The following is a 23,954-nucleotide window of genomic DNA, read 5'->3' as shown; positions in this document are numbered from 1 at the left end:
CGGTCCATTTTAGCACCTAAACTGATTTCCCTTGACTAATAGCCGTGTGCCAACAAACAGTCGCTTGCTGTAACATCCTCTTTGATTTATCCCCGTGTGCACGTCCTCGTGATTTTGAAAAATGCCCGAGGTATTCAATCATCATTAATAATGTCTCTAGCCGTGGTGCTGATGACTGTGTCAGACTGTGTAGCACAGTTCCAATGTCACTGTCCATAAAAGACTATCAGTTAGGGTTCATTGAGTCTTACATTGGTGTACGTGTTTATTCACTGAGTGGCTGATATTGTCTCTGTCTGTGCTTAATCATAAATGCCAAGCCTGGGCCCACTGCTGTTCAATAAATAGGCATGAGACTTCCACATTTGCATAATCTGGTTGTACCAATACAATAGTGTGGAAGCAAAAATATATATAATCTACGTACAGTCTTCAGGAATTGCTTCACAAAATCAGTATTCACATTCTGAGACATAAAATATGCAGGCTACTGGTGCCCCACTGTACTACAAAAGCATGTCGGATTGCAGTATGGGGACATGTCTTATCCTCTTTTCTCTGTTCTCCTCTGTCTCCTCTGTCTCCTCTGTTCGCTCTCGGTGCTCTGTGCTTTCCCAGACAGTGTCCCAGAGGCATCTGAAGCCCAGCCTCCTCTGTTCTCTGCAGACTGGAGAGAGGGAGACTGCAGACGGGGAGGCAAGTTGCTCATGGATAGCTGTCAATTTCACTGTAGCAGCTTTAATATCTCACTGAAAATGTGGTAAGACACATGTTCACACACATGGCTTTGCAAGTGTACACATGCACACACACATGCAGGCCTGCACACAACTGGTGCATCGACCTGCTGATGGATTCTTTACATATTTTTCAGCTCCTGAGGGCTTTGCCATTAACAATAATGTGCTGACCTAATGATTCCTGCCACAGACTATGACTTACTTGAAGTGAATTTGCAACACATGCTGGCACACACACCCTTCTCTGTGCATATGCATAGTCGATTGTATACCTTCTGAACGATAATTGTTGCATGTTCCTATATCATACAGCACCCCTTTTTTGTCCTTGTGTTCTCATAATCTTCTTTTTTTAAACAATATATTTATTAGTTTTTACTTTTACAACAAATAGCAAATGGATGCATTATTTAATCCATAAGAAAATATACAAAAGACTAAACAATATAAATAAACAAACAGAACACCAGCTCAGATTCATACACACAATCCCAGCAGATACAGTGATAATGTGTAAGAACAATCAAGAAAAACCCTGCAGCATGGTGTAAGACACACCAGGCTCTACATAGTTCAAACAGGGTTCCCAGATTTGAGTGTAATATACATGTTTCTGCCAGCTTTTTAACAGTTGGTGCTTTTTCATTAATCCTCTGCAGTAAAATGTCCTTCCTTGCAGCATAAGTAAGAATGCAGCACAGTCTCTTATTATTTTTTGATGTTACATATCTGCTTAGGAGGCCTATAGGATGAGGGACACTGGCTACATCTCCAGTTCCAGTTTTTTTTTTTTTTTGCCTCATATCCCTCTTATGTGTTATGTAACTGTGCAAACACTGATATTTTTAAAATGATTAACATTCCAATATTGCAGATATGTTATGTCTTTGGTGTTGTTTCATATTGTGTTTTTTTAATTCAGTTTTTCTTTGCAACAGCTTGTTCCACACGTTCTTATAACACAGTGATTTTGGCTGTGCTGTCTCTGTACCTCCAAAATTGATCTCAAACCAGAGAAACTGTATCTATTGAAACAGCTGGACACAGCATTCTCTCTTACACCCACTTACATAACTTAATAATAGGCTGAAACATGAAAACTGAGCCTTGATTCTCCATTCGCAGACTTTGGCTGTCACCTGCTGTCTCTCTGGGAACGTAAATCCCGCCCATCTGGCCTGTCTGGTTATCAGGGACACGTATCACCCAGGAGGCCAAAAGAAACTATTTCTCCAAGGAGCTTCACTGTCTTTTATAGCCAATCAACCCCACGGACATAATCTAACTTAAAAACCACCACTCTGTTCTCCATCATTATATGTTAGAGGAGCCTGTACATGGCAGGTTAGGGATGTCTGCCTCTGATTAGCAGCTGTGTTTTACTACGTGCTTTATTCCTTGAACTGGTTTAGGTTTAACTCAAGTGGGTATGTGAACATCATTAAAGCCAATATAAATAAGCCTTACAGTTGTTTCAATGATCACTAATTACTGGAATCATGTGGTAGATGAAAAAGATCAAATTAGGTATAATTCATTTTCAGTGGTGCACAATGGCAACACTGTGCAATGGCTGTAAACATTGATATTTTAGCTTTTTTGCCATCTAAACTAATATTGAGAGTCAAAACTCAGCTTTTCATTTTACTGGGAGAACAAAAATATAACAGCGTGTTAGTTTTCTAATGAGGTCATCTTTTCACTCGCTCATGACTGCAGACAGAAATGGCCTGTCATTGAATTTGAAAAGCAGAATATCAGCTTCTTACAACTGTGTGGCCATTGTGGTTCAGCAGGTGAAAGAAAAGAGATACATGAAATGTCTCAGTGATGAAAATGAAAGAGCCCTTCAGTAATTGTAATTGAAGAACAGACAAGTGCAGAGGCAAATCCTTAGTTTCCACAACAGGCTTTATTGTGGTTGTTTTTGACAGTTTGCTTTTTTTTAGTAGTGGTTCCCTTTACATCAGGTTTCCCGTATGGGTAGAGGAAATATTGCACACAAACATCAGAAAGCACTAAGTAATACTTTCACTTGAAACTAATTCCTATAGGTTAGATATGAGTTTGGGAAAGGGAAGAAAGGATGCAAGATCACAAGACAAGTATATCACACCGCTGCAGACAAACATTATTAACAATCGCCCAAGAGAAAGATAAGGAAATAGAGAGAGAGAGAGAGAGAAAGAGGGAGAGACAGACATTGAAAAAGAGAGAGGAGAGAGAGCAAGAGAGACATACATTACGAAAGAGAGACAGACAGAAAAAAGAGAGATGTCAATTCAAAGTTTGTAGATTTGTTGTTGACTGACAGCGTGGTCATAATATTACCTAGAGGCTCTCCTGCAGGAAAACTGGTCTACAGTGGTATTGTGGACACCTGACATCAGTAACTAAATATCTGGCGTGGCAAGTTAATAGATTGAACAGCCCAAAGTACCGAAGCCTTTAAATATTTGGGGACTGTAGCCCATCTCCCGCTGGGATTTGCAGTAGCTTTCTCCAGAAGCTCTTCTGTCGAAGTTGATTCTATGGTTTCTGTATTGTTGTTAGTTTGTTATGTGTCATGTTTGTGTTTACAGAGTCTGTTTCTTGTTTTTCCACCCTTTCATCTGAGGCATAACAGTCACTCAGTCTCTCCTCTGTGTTGTACCCCTCTGAAGACTTCCCTCTACAGCTTGCTGTCTCTTTTACAGTCTGGCGTTTGAAGACAAACAGCTATTTCACATGAAATAGTCACCATCCCTGACTAAATGCTCCCACTAACCTAGAAATCTACATCATTTATTTCAATATTGATACCATTCCATGGGCAACGGTAGGAATAAGTACACAATGTCAATGCTCCATAAATTTCTTTATATAGCCGACTCCATCGCCCTGCTTTTCCTAACTCAGTTCTGAGCATATTTCCCATTCTATTATAAAAGAAAAAAACGTAATGTATCGCATTACTCATGCACATTTCTTTCCACCATTCAGCTTGCCACAAAGCTATTTATAATTATAGTACAGTGCTTTTAGAAAAACAAGACATTTTAAGGTTTATGAAAATATCCTGCTTCACTAGCTTTAAAATGGGAAGAGGCTTGCTGTTCTATAGCTTGACAGTTACAGACATAAAAAAACATGGTAAGAGTTTTATCTTTTCTGGTTCAAAGACAACTCCGAAATCCAGAGATTAAACAGACACGATCTGAAGTAAAAGTCCAGCTTGTAAAAGAGCATATTTTAAATTAGGTTTGACCTCTGGAAAAAAAAAGATGAGATCTTACAGGTCTGACAAAGGCATCGAAAAAAACAACAACTATTTCTCAGCTCCAAAGGATATTCAGGCAAAAAAGTGTAATAATCTATGTCAACATAAATTAAATAAATATTCACAGTTCAACAATGAGACAATAACCTGACAGAAAACAAAAAGTGCCATGTTAATGCACAACGTGCTACAAGATAATCAAACAGCAGAATTTAAAAAAACAAAAACAATTTTTTTGCCCATAATGACTGAGATCAGGCATCAGATTTACACTGATCAGTGTGAGTAATTCCTTCAAGTAATTATATGTTTACCTTTGTTAATTTAGTAGCCACTGACCTTGTACATAGTATTTGGGTCAAGATTTTCTAATTGGTGTAGAATTACCTGCCTGCTAATTGCTCTTTGCTTGTTTTAAGTGCATCAATTTTTATACATTCATTTTGACTAAGGCAATGACAGAAAATATGTCGCTTTTGATCCTTTGGTGTGGATATTAGGAATTATTCAAACATACATACAACATAAGGGGGTTTTGTTCTTGGATGGCGATTAAATTTCTCAAAAGCTCTCAAACATTTTTTATCTTTAGTCTGGGGATACGTCTCTAATCGACCTGGGGAGAAATGAAGAAACTCAACTGATTAGCAATAAAAGCATCACGTTAATTTGAAATTGGTTTTCATTTTCATTTCTTCCTTTTACAATCCCTTTATATTGGAAAAATCAGATGACATAGTGGGAGGTTGTCTGATTTGGTTTTTCTTGGCATCACATTATACATTTCATTCTTAGGCTACTCTACGTTATTATCCCTTGCATGGAGCCCCTCCAAGCTAATATGCGTTCATGTTTGCAGTCATCATTGTAGATATCAATTTATATAGTTTAGGTCACATAAAATATTATTTGTTAATCATATAAGTGTATCATATGTCTGCCCAGGTTTTATGTGGTATGGATTTGTTTTCTTCCACGGGTAACGGTCCCACTCACTATGAATCAGTCAGCAGGTATACTGAATCACAGCTCCCTTGTTGGACAGGCCTACAGCTCTATCTTACAAGCTGGGAAAGACTCATCCTGCATGACGACAGTGCTGCTGCTGGCCAGGACCATGATGTTAAGCTCCTGCTGCTTGTCATGCGTGTCTTGGTACCACTCCCTCATCACATCAGAGTCATGGGTTGGAATCAGAGTTACCTGACATCAAGGAAAAAGAGTTTTGTAAGTCAAAGCTGTTCCTAAACCATGAAAAAAACAAGCAAATTCAGGTAATAAAATACGCTGGATCTGCACAGCTGCACGAGTCCTAAATCAACCCAACCCAAGATTGTTTTCTGACTATACTGTATCATATCGTATCTTTCTCATATTATGTCTCGTCATGCCATGTCATATCATACACAATGAGGTATTTGATCTAGACAGCTACACAAGTCATTTATTTATTTGTTTATTTATTTGAAGCTGCAAAAATCTGGCTGAGATATGATACAGTTATTATTGCATTATAGTTAGGGGTGTAACGGTGCGCAAAAATTCACAGTTCGGTTTGATACAACACAGAGGTGTCATGGTTTGGTATGTTTTTGTTAAGTATGATCTTTTTTTAGTTTGAACGATGATAGTTTGAATGACACACTGTTGTTTTTTTATCCATCACTCCCTAACCATTGCCTCATAAACCAAAGTGGCTCCAAATGCCACATCTGTTATTGCAGGATCTTCTATCTTTGGCATGGTAATGGCATTACAAGCCATTTTGCAACGAGTTAGCTTTTCTTTATACATCTATGAGTGGCACAGTGAACATGAAAAAGTGGTATTGACAACATTATTTCGGTTTGTGATGCACACTGGACCAAAAGCCTTGTACTGAACAGTTCAATATGAATACGTGTATTGTTATACCCCTCATTATAGTGCAAGATTTAATAAAATAGAGTGGCACAAACAGGAAAATTTGTATGCATGATGATGTTCAGGCTGATTTCATTACACAGATTCTCATTTACTCATTTACCTAAGTTTAAATTTTTTATTGTTTCCTCATAGGGATGAATGGCAGATTGTTTTGAGTCAGTTTAGCAGTGTGTGCAGTGAGTCTACACTGTTCTAACTTTTTCATAGACTTGCACTGGCTTTCATCAGTGTGTTACACCCTTTCACTAATTTATTTTCTTTAGATCTTTCACTCTTTTACACTCTCTTTTCTGATGCACTGCTGACATATACATACACTGGCACAGCAGTCCTACTACCACTACTTCTACAGGTACTGCTAAACTACATATCTACTAGTACTTCTGCTACTGTTACCAGTGTCACTGCTACTGTTTCTATCCAATTTCTCCATTTTTATCAAACAATTTTTAAAACCCTAGCAACAACCACAGTGACCACTTGCAATCATCTGGAACCACATACTACCACCCTAGCAACCACTTGGTATTGATAAGTTCATTATAACCATAAACTAATACTGTAGCTGCAACATGTAATTATCAAGCAACCACCTCGGTACACCCTAGCAACCATTTCAGTGTTATGTTTTCTAATGCTGTCTGCTGCTTAGCTCCAACCCACAACTTTTACCCAGGAAATGATTTTCTAGTTCATGCAACAGGAGAGATAAAGCTTACCTGCGGATTGGTTCCCCACTGAGCCTTTCCTTCCAGCAGAGCATCTAGGACAGCCTTGCTGGGCTCCTGAGCTGTCTGGTCATTGCCACTGACCACATAGTAGGAGGACCGTACCCGCTTAAAAAACTCAGCATCCACATTCTTGGCACTGCAGTGATTTGGAATGTAAACCAAATCCATGTACATGGGAGGACAGTTGGGCACAGACACCCCACCCGATGTCTTGCCACTGCCAGAACCTGAGACAGGCAAGATTCCATAATTGTTTTTAATTAACTTTGCAACTATGAGAATACGTAATGTGCATTGTTTATACAATGAAATAATCATGAAACCTGACCAAGACTCACCTGATGTGGCACTTTTTACACCTCTGGATGCAGAGGTATTAGTTGCGTTTTTGGCATCTTTCCCTTCTCCCACACTCTTCTTTGGAGAGGCAGTCTTTGAATCCTTGACTTTTGATAGGCCACTCTTTCTGGCTGGTGAGGGGGCCTTTTTAGTTAGTTTTTTCTTCTTGGTTTTTTCTCCGCCATCTGTTTTAGCATCTTGTTTATTTTCTTCAGCCTTTAGGAGCTCTGGGTCCACCATGCAGACATCAGGGTGGGCTGAGGACGGCGCGGAGTCTCTGACTGCCATAGGAGGTGGATCAGCATGTCTGTAGGTCAGGGTTCTGTCAGTGGGCAGAGTCTCAGAGTCATCTTCAGAGTCAATGTTGGCATCTGCTGTGATGGAGGGGCACTCCTCTGTCCCTGGAGGGACATCAGAATCAGTCTGGGAGGGGGCAGATTCACTGATGGAAGTGGGTGGTGTCTCATCACACTGCTTGGTGTGGAGCTTACCTCCTGGGGGTGGGGGTCCTCCTCCTAACTTGGCCAAAGGTTTCGCCTCATCTAAGGGGTTCTCCTCATTCATGAAGAACTCTAGAGGGCTGGGATTGATGAAAGATGGGGATAGCTCTGTTTTGGGGTGGCGGTACTCACATGAAGTGACTAAGCAGAGATCCACATCTGTCTTGGACTGAGGAGAGGGACTCTTCTTAGCTGATTCTGGGCCCCTAGAGCCACCAGCACACTTATTATTAGACAGATCAGAGAAGAGAGGTAGACATGATGGGGAAGGAACTTTAGGGCTGTCTGGGGATTTTGCCTCTAGTGTAGAATCCTCAGTTTTAAAAGGATTAGTATCCCTTGCTGGAGAAAGTGTCTCTCTCTTGTCACAGGAAAAGGAGGATGATGGGGAAGTAGCTTTGGGAGGTGAGGGTGACTTGTCATATTTCTGCTGTGTATCAGATTTATTCAAGTTGCCCTCTACAGACAGTGCAGTTGGACTGGCACTTTCTTCAGCTGAGGGCCCTTCTAGCACAGGGGATGACTCATTTGAAATAGGGGAGTGGGTGAGAGAGGCTACCTTTGGGGTGACTGGAGACTTTTCTGTCTGTTGTGCCACAACAGGTGGCATGTCTGTCATTTGGCAGGGTGTTGTAACAGAGGGAGTGGACTGAGATGCATCTGATGGGGATGCAGAAGCGGCTCGGACTGAATCACTGTCTTTAAAAAGCATAGGCTTCTCCACTGGAGAACTATGCTGGCCAGCTGGTCTTAAATCAGTTCCATCTGAGGGACTGTAGTCAACCTCAGTTGGTCCATTCTCTGTAGCACGTAAGCTGCCTCCTACAGATGGGTGCTCTGGGGATTGCCTACTAAAGTCCAGGGCTAAAGATTGGTCAGGGGACTCCTGGCCAAACTCTACTGACATGGTAGAGTGCTCTGGAGATTTTGTATCCTGCATCTGTGTTCTGATTTTGGTCTTTGGTGAGATATCTGGTGAGATGGACATGGGCCTGGGGCTATCCTCCTTGGATGGAGAGCATTCAGCCTCATGGAAGGTGGTTGGGGTCTGAACTACAGAGACAGACAGGGAGTCATCCACCTCTGTTGAGTGAGGAGAACCTACCTCAGCATGAAGTGAGGGGGAGTCAGTGGTGGGCTCTGGGAAGGAGCTTGTGGCCAGGGAAGCAGTAGATGCTGAGGCTAAATGTGAAAATGTGTCCTCTGCTACTGCTTCCTCTAGAGGTGTGCCTGACTTGTCTGATGTGGTGCCCTCTGATATTGACATTTTACTCTCTTCTTTGAAAGTTGTAAAAGGATTGGTGTCTGAATCATGCTTTGTCAAAGGTCCTGAGAACAAGACTGACTGAGTGTTCTCTCCATTTTTCTTATGATCTACATCAAAGGGTGACTTTTCCTTCTTTGTTGGGGAGTCTGCTCTAGGTGGAGATGGGCTTTTTGGAGAAGACATCATCTTCTCCACAGGGGAGGAATGGTCACGTTCAGGCTCATCAGGCTCTGGACTAACCCTGTTGGAGGAGTCCTCTTTATCACTTGTGACCTCGACTATTATTGGGCCCTGAGTTTTCTCTTCTGTTACAGATGGTATAGCACCTGCTTTTTCGTCTACTGGAGACTGATAGTAAGGTGTGTGACCAGAGGACTGAGGTGAGTTAGCTCCTTCCAATGTTTTATCATCTGGGCTAGTGGATGATTCGCCTGGTCCCCTGGATCCTCCTGCCAATGTGGTGCACAGTTCTATTGGTGCAGCAAATGGTGATGGTGAATCAAAATTCTCTTTGTGGTCCACGGAGGGAGAGCGTACAAGAGGTGAGGTTGTGGAGGTGGAACTGAGTCTTGTTGGGTCAATGTCACTTCTCTCACATGGCTCTTGAGCTGAACCAAAACTTTGCACCATTGCCTCAGAGGGAAACTCCTTACAGAATTTATCTTCTTCTAGTGATGATGGAGGAGATATTGTGGAAGCAGAGGGGTGGTAGTCCCGGCCTTCTGTGGCATCACTCTTAGAGTGGTCTCGCTCTGGAACATCCTGAAGCGGAGAAAGCTTCTTCCTATCAAACTCCCCAGATGCAGATGCTGCAATCCTGCCAAGGTCCTGAGAAGGCGAGTCTGTCTCATCATTAGTGGTTTCATCACTCATAATGTCCTTGGGAGTCAACATCTCGTCCATTGGAGTAGGCACACTGGAGATCTCTATGGTGGACTGAGTGTGGCCAGAGGTGACAGTGTAATCCTCAGGGGGATCATCTCGGTTCTCGTCATCTGATGCAGTTTCACTCTCAACACCAACTGGGAGCATTTCATCATGGATAGACGCAGCTGGAGAAACAGGTGAGGATGCTTTTTCTGAGGCTGATACAAACAGACACTGTTTCTCTACCTTCCTTTCATCTACATGCTGATGTTTCGCAACTTCATCGGCTTCTTCACCTCCAAACCCAGTCTCGGGTGCTGATTTCTCCTCATGTACTTTGTGTTGCTCATCTTCACTGAAAGTAAGTTTATGCTTGTCTGATTCCATTCTTTGTGGCTCATAAACTTCTTCTGTCTCTCCCTTCTCTTCATAATCTCCTACCTCAGATGTCTCCTCCAGTCCAGTGCCCTCATCTTCAAACTTCTCACTTCCACTGCCATTGAGTTTGTCTTTATGATCTGGTTCATCTGGAGTCTCTCCACTGAATCCCTCAGCCTCTGTGGTGGTTATACCCTCATCCACAGACTCTACCGCCTCAGGTGACCCTTTGGTGTGCATAATCTCTTCATGGTGGATCATCACAGCCTCTTCCTCCTTAGTTTGCTGTACGGTCGCATCGTCCTCCACTAACTCCTCAGTTCTGAGCTCCTCAAAGTCTTTAGTAAGGTCTTCTGGTGAGGACATTAGAGATCTCTCTGCCTCTGGATCCTCTATGACAGCAGCTGCACTGGCTGCAAGTTTAGCAACATCCAACTTTGTCTCTTTCTTTGTAACCTTTGACTTTCCCTTTTCTTTTAACTTTGACGGGCTTCCCATGTCATTTTTTGAGGTATCATCCTTTTTCAAATGCTTTGGTTTTGATACTAGCTTCTTTTCCTCTGTCTTTTTAATGTCTCTAGATGGCCTTTTGACATCTTTCTTAGAATCCTCTTTCTTTTGCTCTTTCTTTTCTTCTTTCTTCTCCTTCATCGGGGAGTCTCTCTTGACATCTCTTTTAATGTCTTTCTTTACCTCCTTTACTTTCTCTTCTTTTTTGCTTTCCTTCTTGGGTGTAAGATTCTCTTCTCTCCTTGCTATGTGTTTTTTAACTTCTTTTTCATCATTTTTCTTTTCCACAGGTTTTTTGGGCTCCTTCCTAACAATCCTTTCCTTTTGAATCTTGGGCTTACTATCAGATGCTTTTTGTTCTGGAGTATCATTTTGCTCTACTTTTGCTTTTGATTCTTTCTCAGGTGCCTTTGCCTTTTCCTTTTTTACTAGGACCTTTTCTTTTTTCTCTGCCCTTTGAGTTTTTTCTTGAGACGATTCTGCATCTGTTTTTGCCTTTTCTGGGGCCTCCTCTTTTGATTCTTTCCTGAAACTCTTGCTTGGTGATGGCTTAGGGGTAGATTTGAGGCTCTCTTTGCTGTCTGTTCTGTGCTTCATCTTAGCTTGTTTCACTGTTGGTGGCATATTAGCGGACATTGCTTTTTGAGTGACAACTGGTTGTTTCAAGAAGTCCAAGTGCTTTAGCTTTTCTAACCCCTCAAGGATGTGATGCTGAGTGGCATTTCCAGGAAAGAGAACACGCACTACCTTCTCTGAGGGACTTGCTGGGTGCCATACAATCAGTGAGGAGATGGAAGTCAAGTAAGAGATAGGGAACTCTGATTCTTTTCCATTTGGCAGCAGGATAGAGGTATAATCATTCTCACTTCCTGTCCACTGTTTCATAAAGTGCTGCAGCTCCTTGCTGTTCTTTGATGGGTTAAGCACATACATCTCAAGCTTCCCCACACCCATTTTCTGAAAAAGTATGAGTGGTTCTATAGTGTTTCCGACAGGCCTTTGTAAAGACTCTGTTCTCAAATTTAGTTTGCTGAGGAACTGTTGAGTGAATGCTGCCTCTTCAATATTCCTCCGCACCCTATAATTAGGTTCAGGGTTCCCCAGGTTCTCAGGGAGGTTCACAAACACGACACCAATATCTGGTGAAATCATGTTCTTCACCCAGTCACTGTTAGCTGTAGAACCCTGTGACTGCTCCTCCTCCAGTTCTGCAATCTTCCTCTGCAGCATGCTATTGATACCTGGCAAATTGTCATCACCGATATGGGTCAGGAGGATGGAGTCCACCCGATCCAGGTGTCTCACCAGCTTCCAGAAGCATGACTTCCTGTCCGAGCCACCATTAATAAGCATATTGAACCCATTGACAGCAAAGAGAGCGGAATCACCGCGACCCCCAGGAAAAATGTAGCAGCATGGTTTGGAGAGCTTCAGGAATCCACCTGAGGTTGGTGGTTCTAGCATGTCGAAAGGAGATGGGATCTCTACTGATTCAGATAAGTACTCTGTGAACTCTGAGAGGCCCTCCATTTCAGGGAGTATGAGTGTTGAGTTCAGTTTCATGTTGATAAAGTCCTGCAGGTTGTGTTTGTCCAAGTTAGAGTTTTTCCAGTCACCTTGTTCAGGGCAGGACAGGGTAAGGTTGGCTTTGTTTGCTGGGTGAATGGTGCTGAGCAATTCACCAATCTGGACATGAGAAAAATAAAGTAACTTTATTTATAAAAAATATCCCAATCACCAACAAAATTAATAATGTTATGCAAATAAAATTTTGGCATATGTATGCTGGCAGTAATTGTCAAGTATTGTACGAAACAACACAATGGTAAAATTTTCCCACTTTTGGGTGAAATCCTTGTATCTTTAAAATGTTCTTTTTTCTGTGGCCAAGAAAAACGGCTTTGTTTTCTTGTAGTCATGCATTCTTTAGTTTATCCAAATACATTTGATAAACCCAAAGGTGCGATAATTTTATCAGTTTATCCAAATACATTTGATAAACCCAAAGGTGCGATAATTTTATCAGTGCATAGATAATAGGAAATATTCAATTGAAGTGAAAACATGAAATTCACAAAAAAATGCATTTGCTAGGTTTTCAGATGAAAACAACAGTGTTTATCTAAATATGAGAAATGTTATGATGTTGAAGGTCATATAGAAAATTTTATGTCTTCCAAAAAGTTTCCAAGTTGACTCACCTCTTGGTCAGTGAATATATCTATGAAGTTGAAGAAAGAGAAAGACCCTGACTGAAGAATAAGCTCCCCAGTGCTTTCAGTGCATTGGCCTGATAGGACCAGAAGTTTGTGTCTGGCTGTGTCTGAGATCATCAAACGAACCTGCAAGTTAATAGACAAAAAGCAACTTTTTTGTTTGTTTGCATACCATTGACCTTGGTTTGCAGCAGGCAGACAAAAGGTCAAATAAAATCAGGATGAAGCATTTATTTTTGGAAAAAAAAAAAGCAAACTAGTGGTGTATTTATTGCAAGTGCCTGTGAAAAACAAGGTTTATCACTGTTTACAGTATGAGACACAGAACATAGCCCTTGCAACGACCGCAATCAGTTTAATGTTTTGGCGTATTTGAAATATCACCAGTTTTACTTCAGTGAAGTCCATTAGCTAATTAGCTGAGTTGTTCTCTCTATCCATCCCCCTCTCTTTCTTTTAGTCTCTCTCCTTACCGCGCAACCCCTCCCTTCCCAGTAGTCAAATTCTGTCTTTCTTTCCACTTCAGCAACATCAACCGTTCCGGGCTGCTGGCCAGGTCAAACCTGCTGTGCTGTGAAATATTATAAATGCACAGTTTGACTGCAGACACAAGCGGGGGGCGGGTGAGTTGGGTGAAGGGTGCAAGCCAAACTTAAAAGGAGCGGCAACACAAAAGATACTCTGAAGTTCTCTGGAGTTAAATCATTCCAATTTCTCTAATCAGTTTCTATCAAAAGTTATAGCCTCAATGCAATAACAAAAAGGTTTTTTCGCTCTAACGAAGGCATTGGTCAGGTCCCCTGAGCTTCTAATTGCTCAGATTTTACAGGCCACCCAACCAGGACAACAAATAGTTCACATTACAACAGTGTATGACTGGCCAGGCAAGCTGCACTGTACAATCAGACATTGCAATCAATTAGTAATATGTGCTTGTTTGCGAATCTGTGAAGGTACTACATGTGTTTGTCCAATTTCTGCTAGAAAGGAAGGAGAGAAGATAAACGTTGCAAGGAGAGTAAGAGAGACGTTATCTTAAATAGATTGCCCGTGACAATGCTGCCATTGTGTAGCTGTCTTCCTTTTACCTCAGTACTGACTGCCTCATCTGAGGGGTTGATAAGCACCACCGTCTCCAGGACATTGCTTTTATGGTGCAGAATCCTCTGCCCTGTGAACAAAGCAGAGAAAAATTGAACTCATTTCATAACTCATCATTTTATTATCACAAAAATTTCCCCATTACCAGGTAACCATCAATCAGTAAATTAATCTGTGTGTACAGGCAATACTTGAAATATGTTTGTAGTGGGAACAGAGTGTCAGAATAAAGAACAAACTGGTATCTAGAGGTACATCGCATCCAACCTCTGAAAATAAAGCACATAATTATACTTTTAGGAGTTCAACAGCTTGTCACTGAGGCAGTACCGTGTTAGGTGCAGCTTTTGAGCCCTTGACATTGGGGACTTATTTGCATCCTTGTGGTTTGTACCTTATAGAGTCCAGCCTTGTTCCTATATCATAACTACAATATTGATGGGATAATTGTGTTACCTATTTCTCATATCACAGATCTACAAAATTTATGTCATTTCAAGACTACTCAACCACAGCCTACAAGGTAAAAACTTTATTTAGGTATATATTTATATATTCATTCATTCATTCATTCATTCATTCATTTACTTATTAATTCATTGTATTTGTCCAAACAAATGCTGTCTCCTGATATTGCACCTTAACATTTAGAGGAAATGGTACACATATGTACCTTTTACTGCTTGAGAACATATATGTACCTTTTTGGCTCTGAAAAAAGGTTCACATAATTACCATGAGGTCCAATAACTGACACTAGAGGGTACATTTGTGGAGATTGTAGCTTGGGGGACAGAAATGGACTCCTACTCTACCCCTGTTTCTGACCTTTATCTTTACAGAAACAGAATATATAATTGCATTTCAGTCCCGTCAGGTCAGTCTTGCATGCCAGACCACCTGGTCACGTCACCTACAATTCCTTATGCCGTCTCGCAGAGTCAACCCACCGGAAGCACAGGGGAACTCAAGAACCATCTTGTGTTTCATGCTTTTCTTACTATAAGATATGCAGTATAAGATTTTGACCAGATTCAAGCCAAACCATGCCATTGCAAAAAAAAAAAAAAAAGAAAAAAAGAAAAAAGAAAAAGAAAAAGAAAAAGAAAAAAAAAAAAAAAGCTCAAAACACATAATCATCACTTTCTTATTGGAGACATCCTCTGAATGCATGGAAAACAAAGCCTGTGGGATAGATCCATGCTAAGCCACATCAGGGTTTGATCTTTATTTGATTAAAATGTTTCTCCTTCTAAGCCCTTCTTTTGATTTTCAGCATCTATACCTATCCTTCCATCCTAATGTGCAAGTTTAAACACTGATCCTTACAAATTCATTACAAATCTCTGCTCCTCTGGCTCAGCCAATTCATGAACTAATTCATCAAACGCAGATCATCTGGCAGTCTCCTAATATTGCTGTGTAAATGTTAATGTTCTCTGCAGACCAGAGGGCTTCATCACTGTCTAAGATGAACAGGAAATGTCCAGATGGCAGTCCACAGCACAGCCTGCTAGCTACCCTGAGTACAACACTGTCTACCCTCAATACAACACTTATAACCTGTCTCGATTTTAAATTCCTGTTCCATCTGCCTTTTTTCCAACACACCACTTAGCTAAACTCTGTGGGGGACTTGCTCATAACGTACAAATATTTTTTTGCAGCTAATTAAACAGCATAATTAATGTTTAATTTGTGTCTGAATTAATCGAGTGCACATAAAATATCTGTGGCTGATATTAAATCATGTCATTAGTCAACAGTGCCCATTTTGATAGTAGTAACACTAGAAGCATTATTAAATATCTTTCGAGTACATATCGTCCGGGTTGTACTCGCTGTGTCAAATGAAACAGATCGTTGTATTTTCTGGGAGCACTTCAACATAAAAAATGACCAAATGAAACTAGCTGGTGTTAGAAACGTGTAACTGTGCATCACTGCAGCATCACTATCCACTGCTGCGGCTGGGGTGATGAGACCACAGAGAAGAGTATTCAAGGATTATTCACCCAAAGCCTCAGGCTTCGCCCACCTACCCTCACAATCGCTCTTTGTCTGTTCCCTTTGTTTCTTCTTAAAAGCATGAATCATTGAATTTCATAGACATAGCTCAGGAAAGATTGGCTTTATTTTATTACCATACGAGAATTCCCTGGGGCAAAAACAATTAAAACACTCCCGTTACAATTTCCAGAGGCAGGCGTGCAACACCAGCATGTTTCCTGTGAGGTGAGGTGGGTGCTGAAGTGTTAAGGTACAGGCTTGAGAGTCAAGAGATATCAAAGACAGCGTGCGGCTCGTCTCTTGGGATGCGACTCGGCAGTGGCTATCTGGCCGCTGGGCCGATTCCTCCATACATATTTCATATAGCAGATTCTCATGATGGAGCTAGAGCCATTAACCCTGTCACTCCTTCCCACAGGGCTGTCACTCTGTGTGGAGGAAGTGATTCAATCTCCTCTGCTGATACTGAATTGGCTTCAATATTACTATCAAGTGCTAATAATCGGGGGAGTATGCTGAAGGTAAAAATAATGAGTCTCAGTGCAGCTTATATTCCCGACATCTGTCAAACCTCTAGCAGTTCCAATAAGGCACTCCATATATGAGCTGTCTGGGGGAAAAATGTTTGTAGTATGATGATTTTAATTTAATTTTGAGCTTTCATCTAAAGTCAGTCACACAAAATATAGCACCAATAAAAAAAAATAGTCTCAAATCATTCTAAATTGTTATTCCCTGACAGCTCAGCTCCATCTGTAGTTCAGACTAAAGGTCTGTGTAATATCAGCATCAACAAAATCACCCTTCACCCTGGGAGAACCCAACTTTGCAGAGATGTTCTGCGGAGGCAGCCATCTTAAACTGATGATCCAGTACTTCTCTGTGGCAGAGGAAATAGCTTTTGGTGGTCTGTAATTTCAGAGAGAATACAATCATGGAAGCCTATTTTTAATCCCGCTCATACTGCTCAAGCTATGTTTGTTACTGCTAATATGATGGAAGAGCATCTTTTGAGTCTGTCTCTCTGTAGATAATGCTGTTTCTGGCCTTCTTTACCTGATGAAACAGAGAAAATACATCATAATAAAAAGAATAAAAATAAAATACTCATAAGGATTTAGCTAAAAACAACAAAGCCGATCATCCGGCACTATCATGGCAAATTGCTGTGCGTCTCTTTGGGATTTAACCCATCAAAAACTGACAGAATGTGAGATGAAGCGAGGGAAATGGGGGAGGGAGCGGTGGCCACTGGAGCCTGAGTGACCCTGACAATTACCTTGATCGATTTAAAAATCCTTAACCCCCTCCCCAGTGCAGCTCCCTCTCTGTGGGAGGCACGGTAATATGTCATGCATCACTGAGCACTCTCCTTCTGGCTGAATAGAAAGTATAAAAGTGGTATACCCTGCCACAGCCTGAACCATCACACAGGGGAACTTCAACTTTAATGGTAGCACCAACAAGGTCAAACTTCAATGCTTTTTTTTGTATTAAAGAAGACCTGATGCATATAAATGATCTGCTTTTTGCACTTCAGGTGGATCCTCTGTACATGTTTGGTGCCGTCTGTCTCCCCTTCCTGTCATTTCTTTTCCCACCACAGCTGAACGGTGAACCACATGGCATGCAGAAGCAAAGACGTGGCCTCTGAGCGCAATTTTCAAAGTCACCCGTTCCTGTGAAGCCCACGGTGTCACGGTGGCTCCACCGGTAGCGCTGAAGGGAGCGCCCCCACAGCCAACTGATCTGAATAAAAACTGAGTTGAACTAGCGCGCTCAACACATCAGGGCAGGGAATCCCTGATGGTGTTGCTGCTGTCAGCCTGGCTGGCTTACAGTGTGTTCAGCCACCTGTGCTGCACTGCTGCTGCTTCCTTATATCATTCCGTTTATAGCTCTTTTAAAAAGAATACCTTTTGATGACCTGTAATTCTAACCTAGTAGAGGAAGACAGTGATTGCAAACCAATGTAGCTCCATGACCTCTCTCTTGTGGTCGTAAGAATAGAAAAGAGAAAGCCTTTAATGTTATTGTACAAGACCTACGAAAACAGTGCAATTAATAAGACAATTAAAGACAGACGACAAGCAGACATCCAATAAATATGTGTTAAAATAAATACTATAAAAAGAATGGGCATTGCACTTGTTGGATATTACATTTCAAATGTTTTGAATTGAAAGTGAAAAGGGATAGCCTGACTGACAAGATGATTGATCAAACACTCACCTCACAAACAGCAACACAATTGATTAGTCAGGATTGGGCAGTTCAGAAAACATCAGGCTAGCATTTGATAAATATGTTGATTATCTCACTATCAGACCATCTCTATCTCAGACATATGTGTTAATTAAAATCTCATCCTTTGTTCTCAATTATTATTGATCACAAACTGCACTGTTGTCCTCAATCATCCCAAATGGGAGCGAGCTAAATGGATGTGGTTTGGAAAAAAAAGATTTTTTAATTCTCCAGCTCCTTTTTAGGCATCAGCGCTGCCTGCTGTGAAGGCAGAACACAGGGAAATCCATATGTAGCCTGGAGTATCATATCTCTGTGATCTGGGAGAAACTGCGGCTCTCTTTTATGCCCCTTATTTCCTCTTTGCTGTGGTTCTGTGCTTCCTGTGCCCACAGAAGTGCCCTATAACGCAGTGGGATTGATAGCATATCATCTATCAAGCAGATGGGTAATTGTATTCCCTCCCAACACCACCTGGCAGCTTCTGTTGTCTCCATACAAGCATTAAGCCCTATTTGTCTCCATTAGCGAATGAAAACTTTACCAGCTAAAGTTAATCATAAAACGCAACATTTGCAAAATTGATTTGTTAAACACCGACACACTAAAAATGCCCTTTACCTTCCATGTTCATATTTGTTTTCATTTTATTTTGTTTTGTGCAGACGCTTTGTGCAGACACTGCACTCTCTGAGGAACATAAAAATCCAGTTGATATCACAGAGCATACTGTAAAATTCTACGAAGCCCCTGATTAATTCATGCATTTAAGTAAAAGAGCCAGAAAAAGCCCTCCCTCTGAGAAAGAGTAGACAAGAAGCCCGAGGCGCTGGAATATGCAACACTACGCCAGTGCTACTGCTTATGCAGCACTGATTCTTAAAGTCTGAGCTTAACTGTCTTATGCTGCTTTCAGTGATCACACTCGCACTTGTACCTCTCTCATCTGCCGCTCCTTTCTCTAACGTTTCCTTTTCTTTCCTTTCTTGCTGCCTCGTCCTCCCTCCATCTCCCCCATGTTACCCTTTCTCACGTCCTCTGTCTCCTCCAGTTCTTCTTCTTTTGTGCCCCTCACCCTCTGTTCTCCTCCAGCTCTCTCCCCTCCAGCTCTTCTCCCTTGCTATTTTCACGGACAGACACAAGCCACTGGGGATCCTACACTGCTAATTACCACCATCTCAGTTCCACATCTATACTGGGTTGCAAGGCAACCACACACAGGAAGAAAGGAGGAGGGGAAAATGGCAGAAACAAGGTGGAATGAGAGGGAGAATGGGGATTTAGGGTGTGTCTCAGCCCATTTTGCCAGATAAAAGTGCATGGAGCTCGTAAGCCTGCTTTGTTGTGAGGTTAGACTAAAATGGTTATAAATGGATATGCTTTTGCTAAAGTAGATGGCTAGAAAATGATGGTGAGAATTTTTATTGTTCCACTGTGAACTTGTTATTTAAAGTTTTTATTTATTTATTTTTGACTAAGAAGAGTTCAAGTCTGCTGAATCACTATGAAAGTCTCCAAAGAGCACCTTCTGTTTGAAAACCAACTTTCTACATATTTTTTTACTTTTTTTTTTTCTTACAAAAACTGGTGAAACACTGCATTCGACTAAACACTTCAGACAGAAAACAAAGTGATGGCCTTGACCGAGGGATTTTGTTTTAGAGTCACATTCCATATTCCTCCACACACACACACACACACACACACACACACACTACTTCAACAACACATAAGATTATTTATTGAATCTCTCAGTGAACCCACACACCACAGACTTTCAAGCCATCAAATAATCAGACAAACTCCAACATGCATGGTCTAGTGATAAAAATCTCCCTAAAATGTCGATGTATCCTCAGACTGAGCCTTGAGATAAAAAAAATAGAATGATATCAACACGGGAGGTCAGACAATGTAAACATGCCAGCAACGGTGATTTAATAGCCTGTCTGGCCTTCATGCCATATAATAATGCTATTACAGAGCGATCACCATCTGCTGTGTGTTACCTCCCCCCAAACCTATTGTATTTCACCTCTGTGAGCTAAATCCTGATCGCACTTTACAGCAAACCCCTAAAATTAACCCTTTGCAGTAAAATCCCCTGATTTGTTGACTGTTGCGTCAGTCTATTTTGAATAACCATCAGCCGAGCATGAAGCCCTGCTGCTCGTAACCAACATGGAGCAGAGCCAAGCAGAGGCTTTGACTGCAGCTGACAGTCAAGGCCATACTGCCCACTGACTCGCCACATGTCCTGCTACATTGGATCCAGTCCATCTTTATAGGCCCACTCCTTACCTTGCTAATGTTACTGCTATAAGAGCACTATGGACCAACATGCTGATAGGGCACATCCAGGCACAGGTAACACAATCCTTGGTGCACTTGGCCCTGACCTTGTATGACATTGAAAGGTGTGTGTCTCAAAACGTTCTGTTCATACAATAAAAGTTCTTAGAAGGGATTAAAAAACCAGCGGGTTGCTCGTGTGTCAGCCGCTGTGAAATTATCTTTTATATAGCGCAGTACGAATGATAGACTGTAAGGAGGCCGTCTTTTCTTTTGTCTTTTTAGCTTACCTCTGACATCTGCAGAAAAACGAGCTGAGTGTCTGGAGACAAAAAGCTTGAGTTCCTGGTCCAGGTTACAGTCAATAAGGTTGGTGTCCCATGAGCGGATTCCTACAAAACAACGACAGCAAGGAAATAAATGAATGAATCGGTTGACAGAATGACACCAAGTCAAGTCAAATCCATTTAACCAAGTGCTTTACATAGTAACAAAAGAAGAAAAAAAAACACAGAAATTGATATACAGAAAAACATAGAAAAACATATGCTGCCATACCTAAAAACCCTTCGAGAAAAAAAAAACCCACCAGTGAGGCAACAAATGATGCTTTGCTGCCTGAATATCAATCGATACACTCATCAACAGACTTAACATCAAGAACTTGGCACGAGGGCCAGGCTTTATTAAATGCGCAAAGCCTCACCCTCAGACACAAATCTATTTATCTCTGATCCTACACTTCCATGTCACTGCATAATCAAAGAGAGAACATGTATAGTTACTGGAAAAAAAAACAAATCCATAATTGGAAATATCTATAGCCTTGTTTCTGTTTTTGCCATGGGCCAGTCACACTGCTGGTCACCGCTGCGCTGACTCATGATAATTGGCAGTCTCCATTATGCAGACTAAAGGTCTAATGTAGGCCACGGTGTAAAGTTAGTTGCTGAACTGAACTGTAAATGGAAGCAAAAAGACTGCTCTGCATTAAAACGGGGACGCACAAAACAGAGAGCTTGACTATGAACAGGTTGGGGCTTCATTTATTTCAGATTATTCTACATGTTTAATAAATGTAATTTGAATCTCACTGAGTAATGCTTTGTTTGCTTATCAAGGAGGAGGTAGCGCCTATAGCCTTCCGCTGAGGTCTGATAAAAGTCAGCCAAGTTTAAAACAAAGGGTGTGGCACTACAATAGGATGTGGCGAGAACAAGAATGATACAACATAAACATTCACACAACTTAAATTCAACTCAGGTCTAAGACAGCGCTAAGACTTGAACTGTCACATCTTTGTTGTAATAAGTCAACCCTGGGAGCAACAGACCCTGGGTTAGTGTGTGTACTTCTCCTCCATTGTTTTTCCATCACTGTAACCTACAATCACTAACAATGGACTTTGACTCCATCATATTTATACTATGATGCCATAATGATATCTTTTGCATACTCAAAGGCAAATCACTTACATCTGTGTTTTTTTTTTCTTTTTTTTTTTTTTTTAATTTTAATTTTTTTTTTAATGTCCCATTTGTGCTTGTGTACACTAGTGAGCTGAAGTGGGCCATACCTATAGGCAGGAGCCACCTCTCCTCCCGCCTTGGTTTAGCCCAACATTTCACTTCCATTTCATCACATACAGTTCGCCATCTTCGCGGAGTCCCTCTCTCACAACCTGTGCACAGGCAGGGGTGGCAGCCCTCTAACGCAGCTGTATTTCTAAAACGCCCTGCTCCGTTTGAAGATCGTTCCTTACGGGCGTCCGTAGGGACCGCAGTGCGGACCGAGCCACGCCCACTAGCCGGTGTGGGATGAGAGAGCTGGATGCGGGATGATGGAGAAACTAGATAGGTTCTGCCGGGCAGGGCCAGATGCGTAATTTATTCCGGTCCCATCCATCATACAAATTTCAAAACCCGCCGCCGTCTTCTTTATGGTCGCCGAGTGCAGACAATAGACCTTTCTTTTCTTTCTTTTTTTTTTTTCTTCTAATAATGGAGGATACCCTGTAGCCTGTGACAGAAGATGCGAAACGGCGTTTTTTCCCCTCACCCCGACTCGAAAAGACAAATCATGCGTGGGACCCTGCTGAAACAAAAGCCCGACGCACCTGGCCAAGCATTGCAGTGTGCGCTTGTGAAATGCGCAGCTAGCGATTCTCTTGGCACCAAAGCCAAACGAAAGGCGATCAGCTGCGTTATTGACGCATAGTCCACATATCATGCTGAATCATTCCTGTCAGCTTTATTACAGGGCCTTTTCCACGTGTGTGGATGACAACATTGAGTCTACTGGCATTTCTGTGCGGTACAAAGTTACTCTTACAAATAAATGGGAGGGGAGGGGAATCCCTGGTGTGAAAAGATGTAAGAGTGAGGTCTCCCTGAGTGGTGCGTACACCAGATTTGGCGATAACCTACGGTCCTATTATGGGAGGGGCCGCTCATTAGCTCCAGTATGAACAACAGTGATTTAAACAGTTGTCGATATGGATAAGATAGGCTACTGGTTAATTTTAATGACCTTTAATAGGCTTGATTCGCGTATAGATGGGCACGATAAGTGTGGAGCTGCGTTCAGCGTCACAAACAGGTGTCATGTATAGCGCACTTTGGGTAAAATATAACTTCCATGCAAATAGCAAACAGGCCTGCTCAAGCTGTAGCTGTAATTCAGATGTCAAGTTCAGCTCAAGGTGGCCTACCTCTGCCAACTACTGATCCATCATGCAGACCACCACCACCACCACCATCATCATCATCATCATCCCCATCTCTATCCCCATCCCCATCCGCTCCCTCTTACCTTTCTCAATGTCCGCAATGGCACACTTTAGGTGATCCTCCGTTGTGATTTCCCCGATAACGACAAGCAGATAAAATTTGCTGTCGATGAAGTGCTGCGAGGGGCTTGAGGATGTTGGAGACGCCACGGTGTTGTTCGCAGTGCCTAAAGTCTCCATCTCTGCAGATTCAACAAGGGTAGCCATCCTCGTTCTCGCTCTCTCGCTCTCTCTCTCTCTCGTACGCACGCAGGATCACACCACCTTGTCCTCTCGCTGCAGAGCAGAGTAGTAGTCTCCAGACATACAGTAGGCTACAGCCCTGATAGGAGTGGCCCCGGCTTTTATACCCGCAGACATTGTGTCATATTCGGTAACCGGGGAGAAGAGGGCGCTTGGGTTTTTCGCACACTCACAGCTGATGTCATCCGCAACGAATCACACCCCTCCGGAAGTTATGGCAATATTAAAATCTTCAAAACAGATTTTTTTTAAGCAGCCTGCATTCTTCTCGGTGTTGCAGTGCTTACTATGGAAGGTTTATTTATGTCTCATCGCTCTTTATTCTGTTCAAGTGAATTTTACTCCCTGGGGGCAATAAAGGCTAATTGATCATTACACCAAGACAAATAATCAGAAAACTAACCTCTAAAGAAAGGAAAGCAACAGCCAATGACATGCAAATACACACTTATAAACCATTATTATTATACAGAGAACTGTACTATTACTATTACTGTCACCTACTATTAATGATAAGCTTTTCTACTGTCACCTACTATT

The 23,954-nt window shown here is 41.8% G+C and overlaps 1 protein-coding gene across 1 annotated transcript; it reads right to left on the bottom strand.

Annotated features, from left to right (window-relative positions):
• Positions 1-2,632: 2,632 nt before the first annotated feature.
• On the bottom strand, positions 2,633-23,513 carry map1b (microtubule-associated protein 1B). Its single transcript, XM_030065579.1, has 7 exons — positions 23,195-23,513; positions 20,674-20,775; positions 13,822-13,904; positions 12,719-12,859; positions 6,995-12,203; positions 6,645-6,883; positions 2,633-5,202 (listed from the first exon to the last, which is right to left on the bottom strand). Exons 1-7 carry the CDS (start codon positions 23,376-23,378, stop codon positions 5,047-5,049), a joined length of 6,114 nt encoding a protein of 2,037 aa, XP_029921439.1. The 5' UTR covers positions 23,379-23,513; the 3' UTR covers positions 2,633-5,046.
• Positions 23,514-23,954: the final 441 nt, after the last annotated feature.

This window comes from Myripristis murdjan, chromosome 12 (assembly GCF_902150065.1).
Source record: "Myripristis murdjan chromosome 12, fMyrMur1.1, whole genome shotgun sequence".
Taxonomy (NCBI): domain Eukaryota; kingdom Metazoa; phylum Chordata; class Actinopteri; order Holocentriformes; family Holocentridae; genus Myripristis; species Myripristis murdjan.
This window is presented reverse-complemented; position numbering and strand designations above follow the sequence as displayed.

Excerpts from the sequence above, each read along its gene's own strand:
- map1b (XM_030065579.1), bottom strand. The coding sequence starts at position 23,378 with ATGGCTACCCTTGTTGAATCTGCAGAGATGGAGACTTTAGGCACTGCG. Across the intron at positions 12,860-13,821 it reads ATGAGGCAGTCAGTACTGAG|GTTCGTTTGATGATCTCAGA; the intron begins GTAAAAGGAAGA and ends ATTAACTTGCAG. Across the intron at positions 6,884-6,994 it reads TGTAAAAAGTGCCACATCAG|GTTCTGGCAGTGGCAAGACA; the intron begins GTGAGTCTTGGT and ends TGCCTGTCTCAG.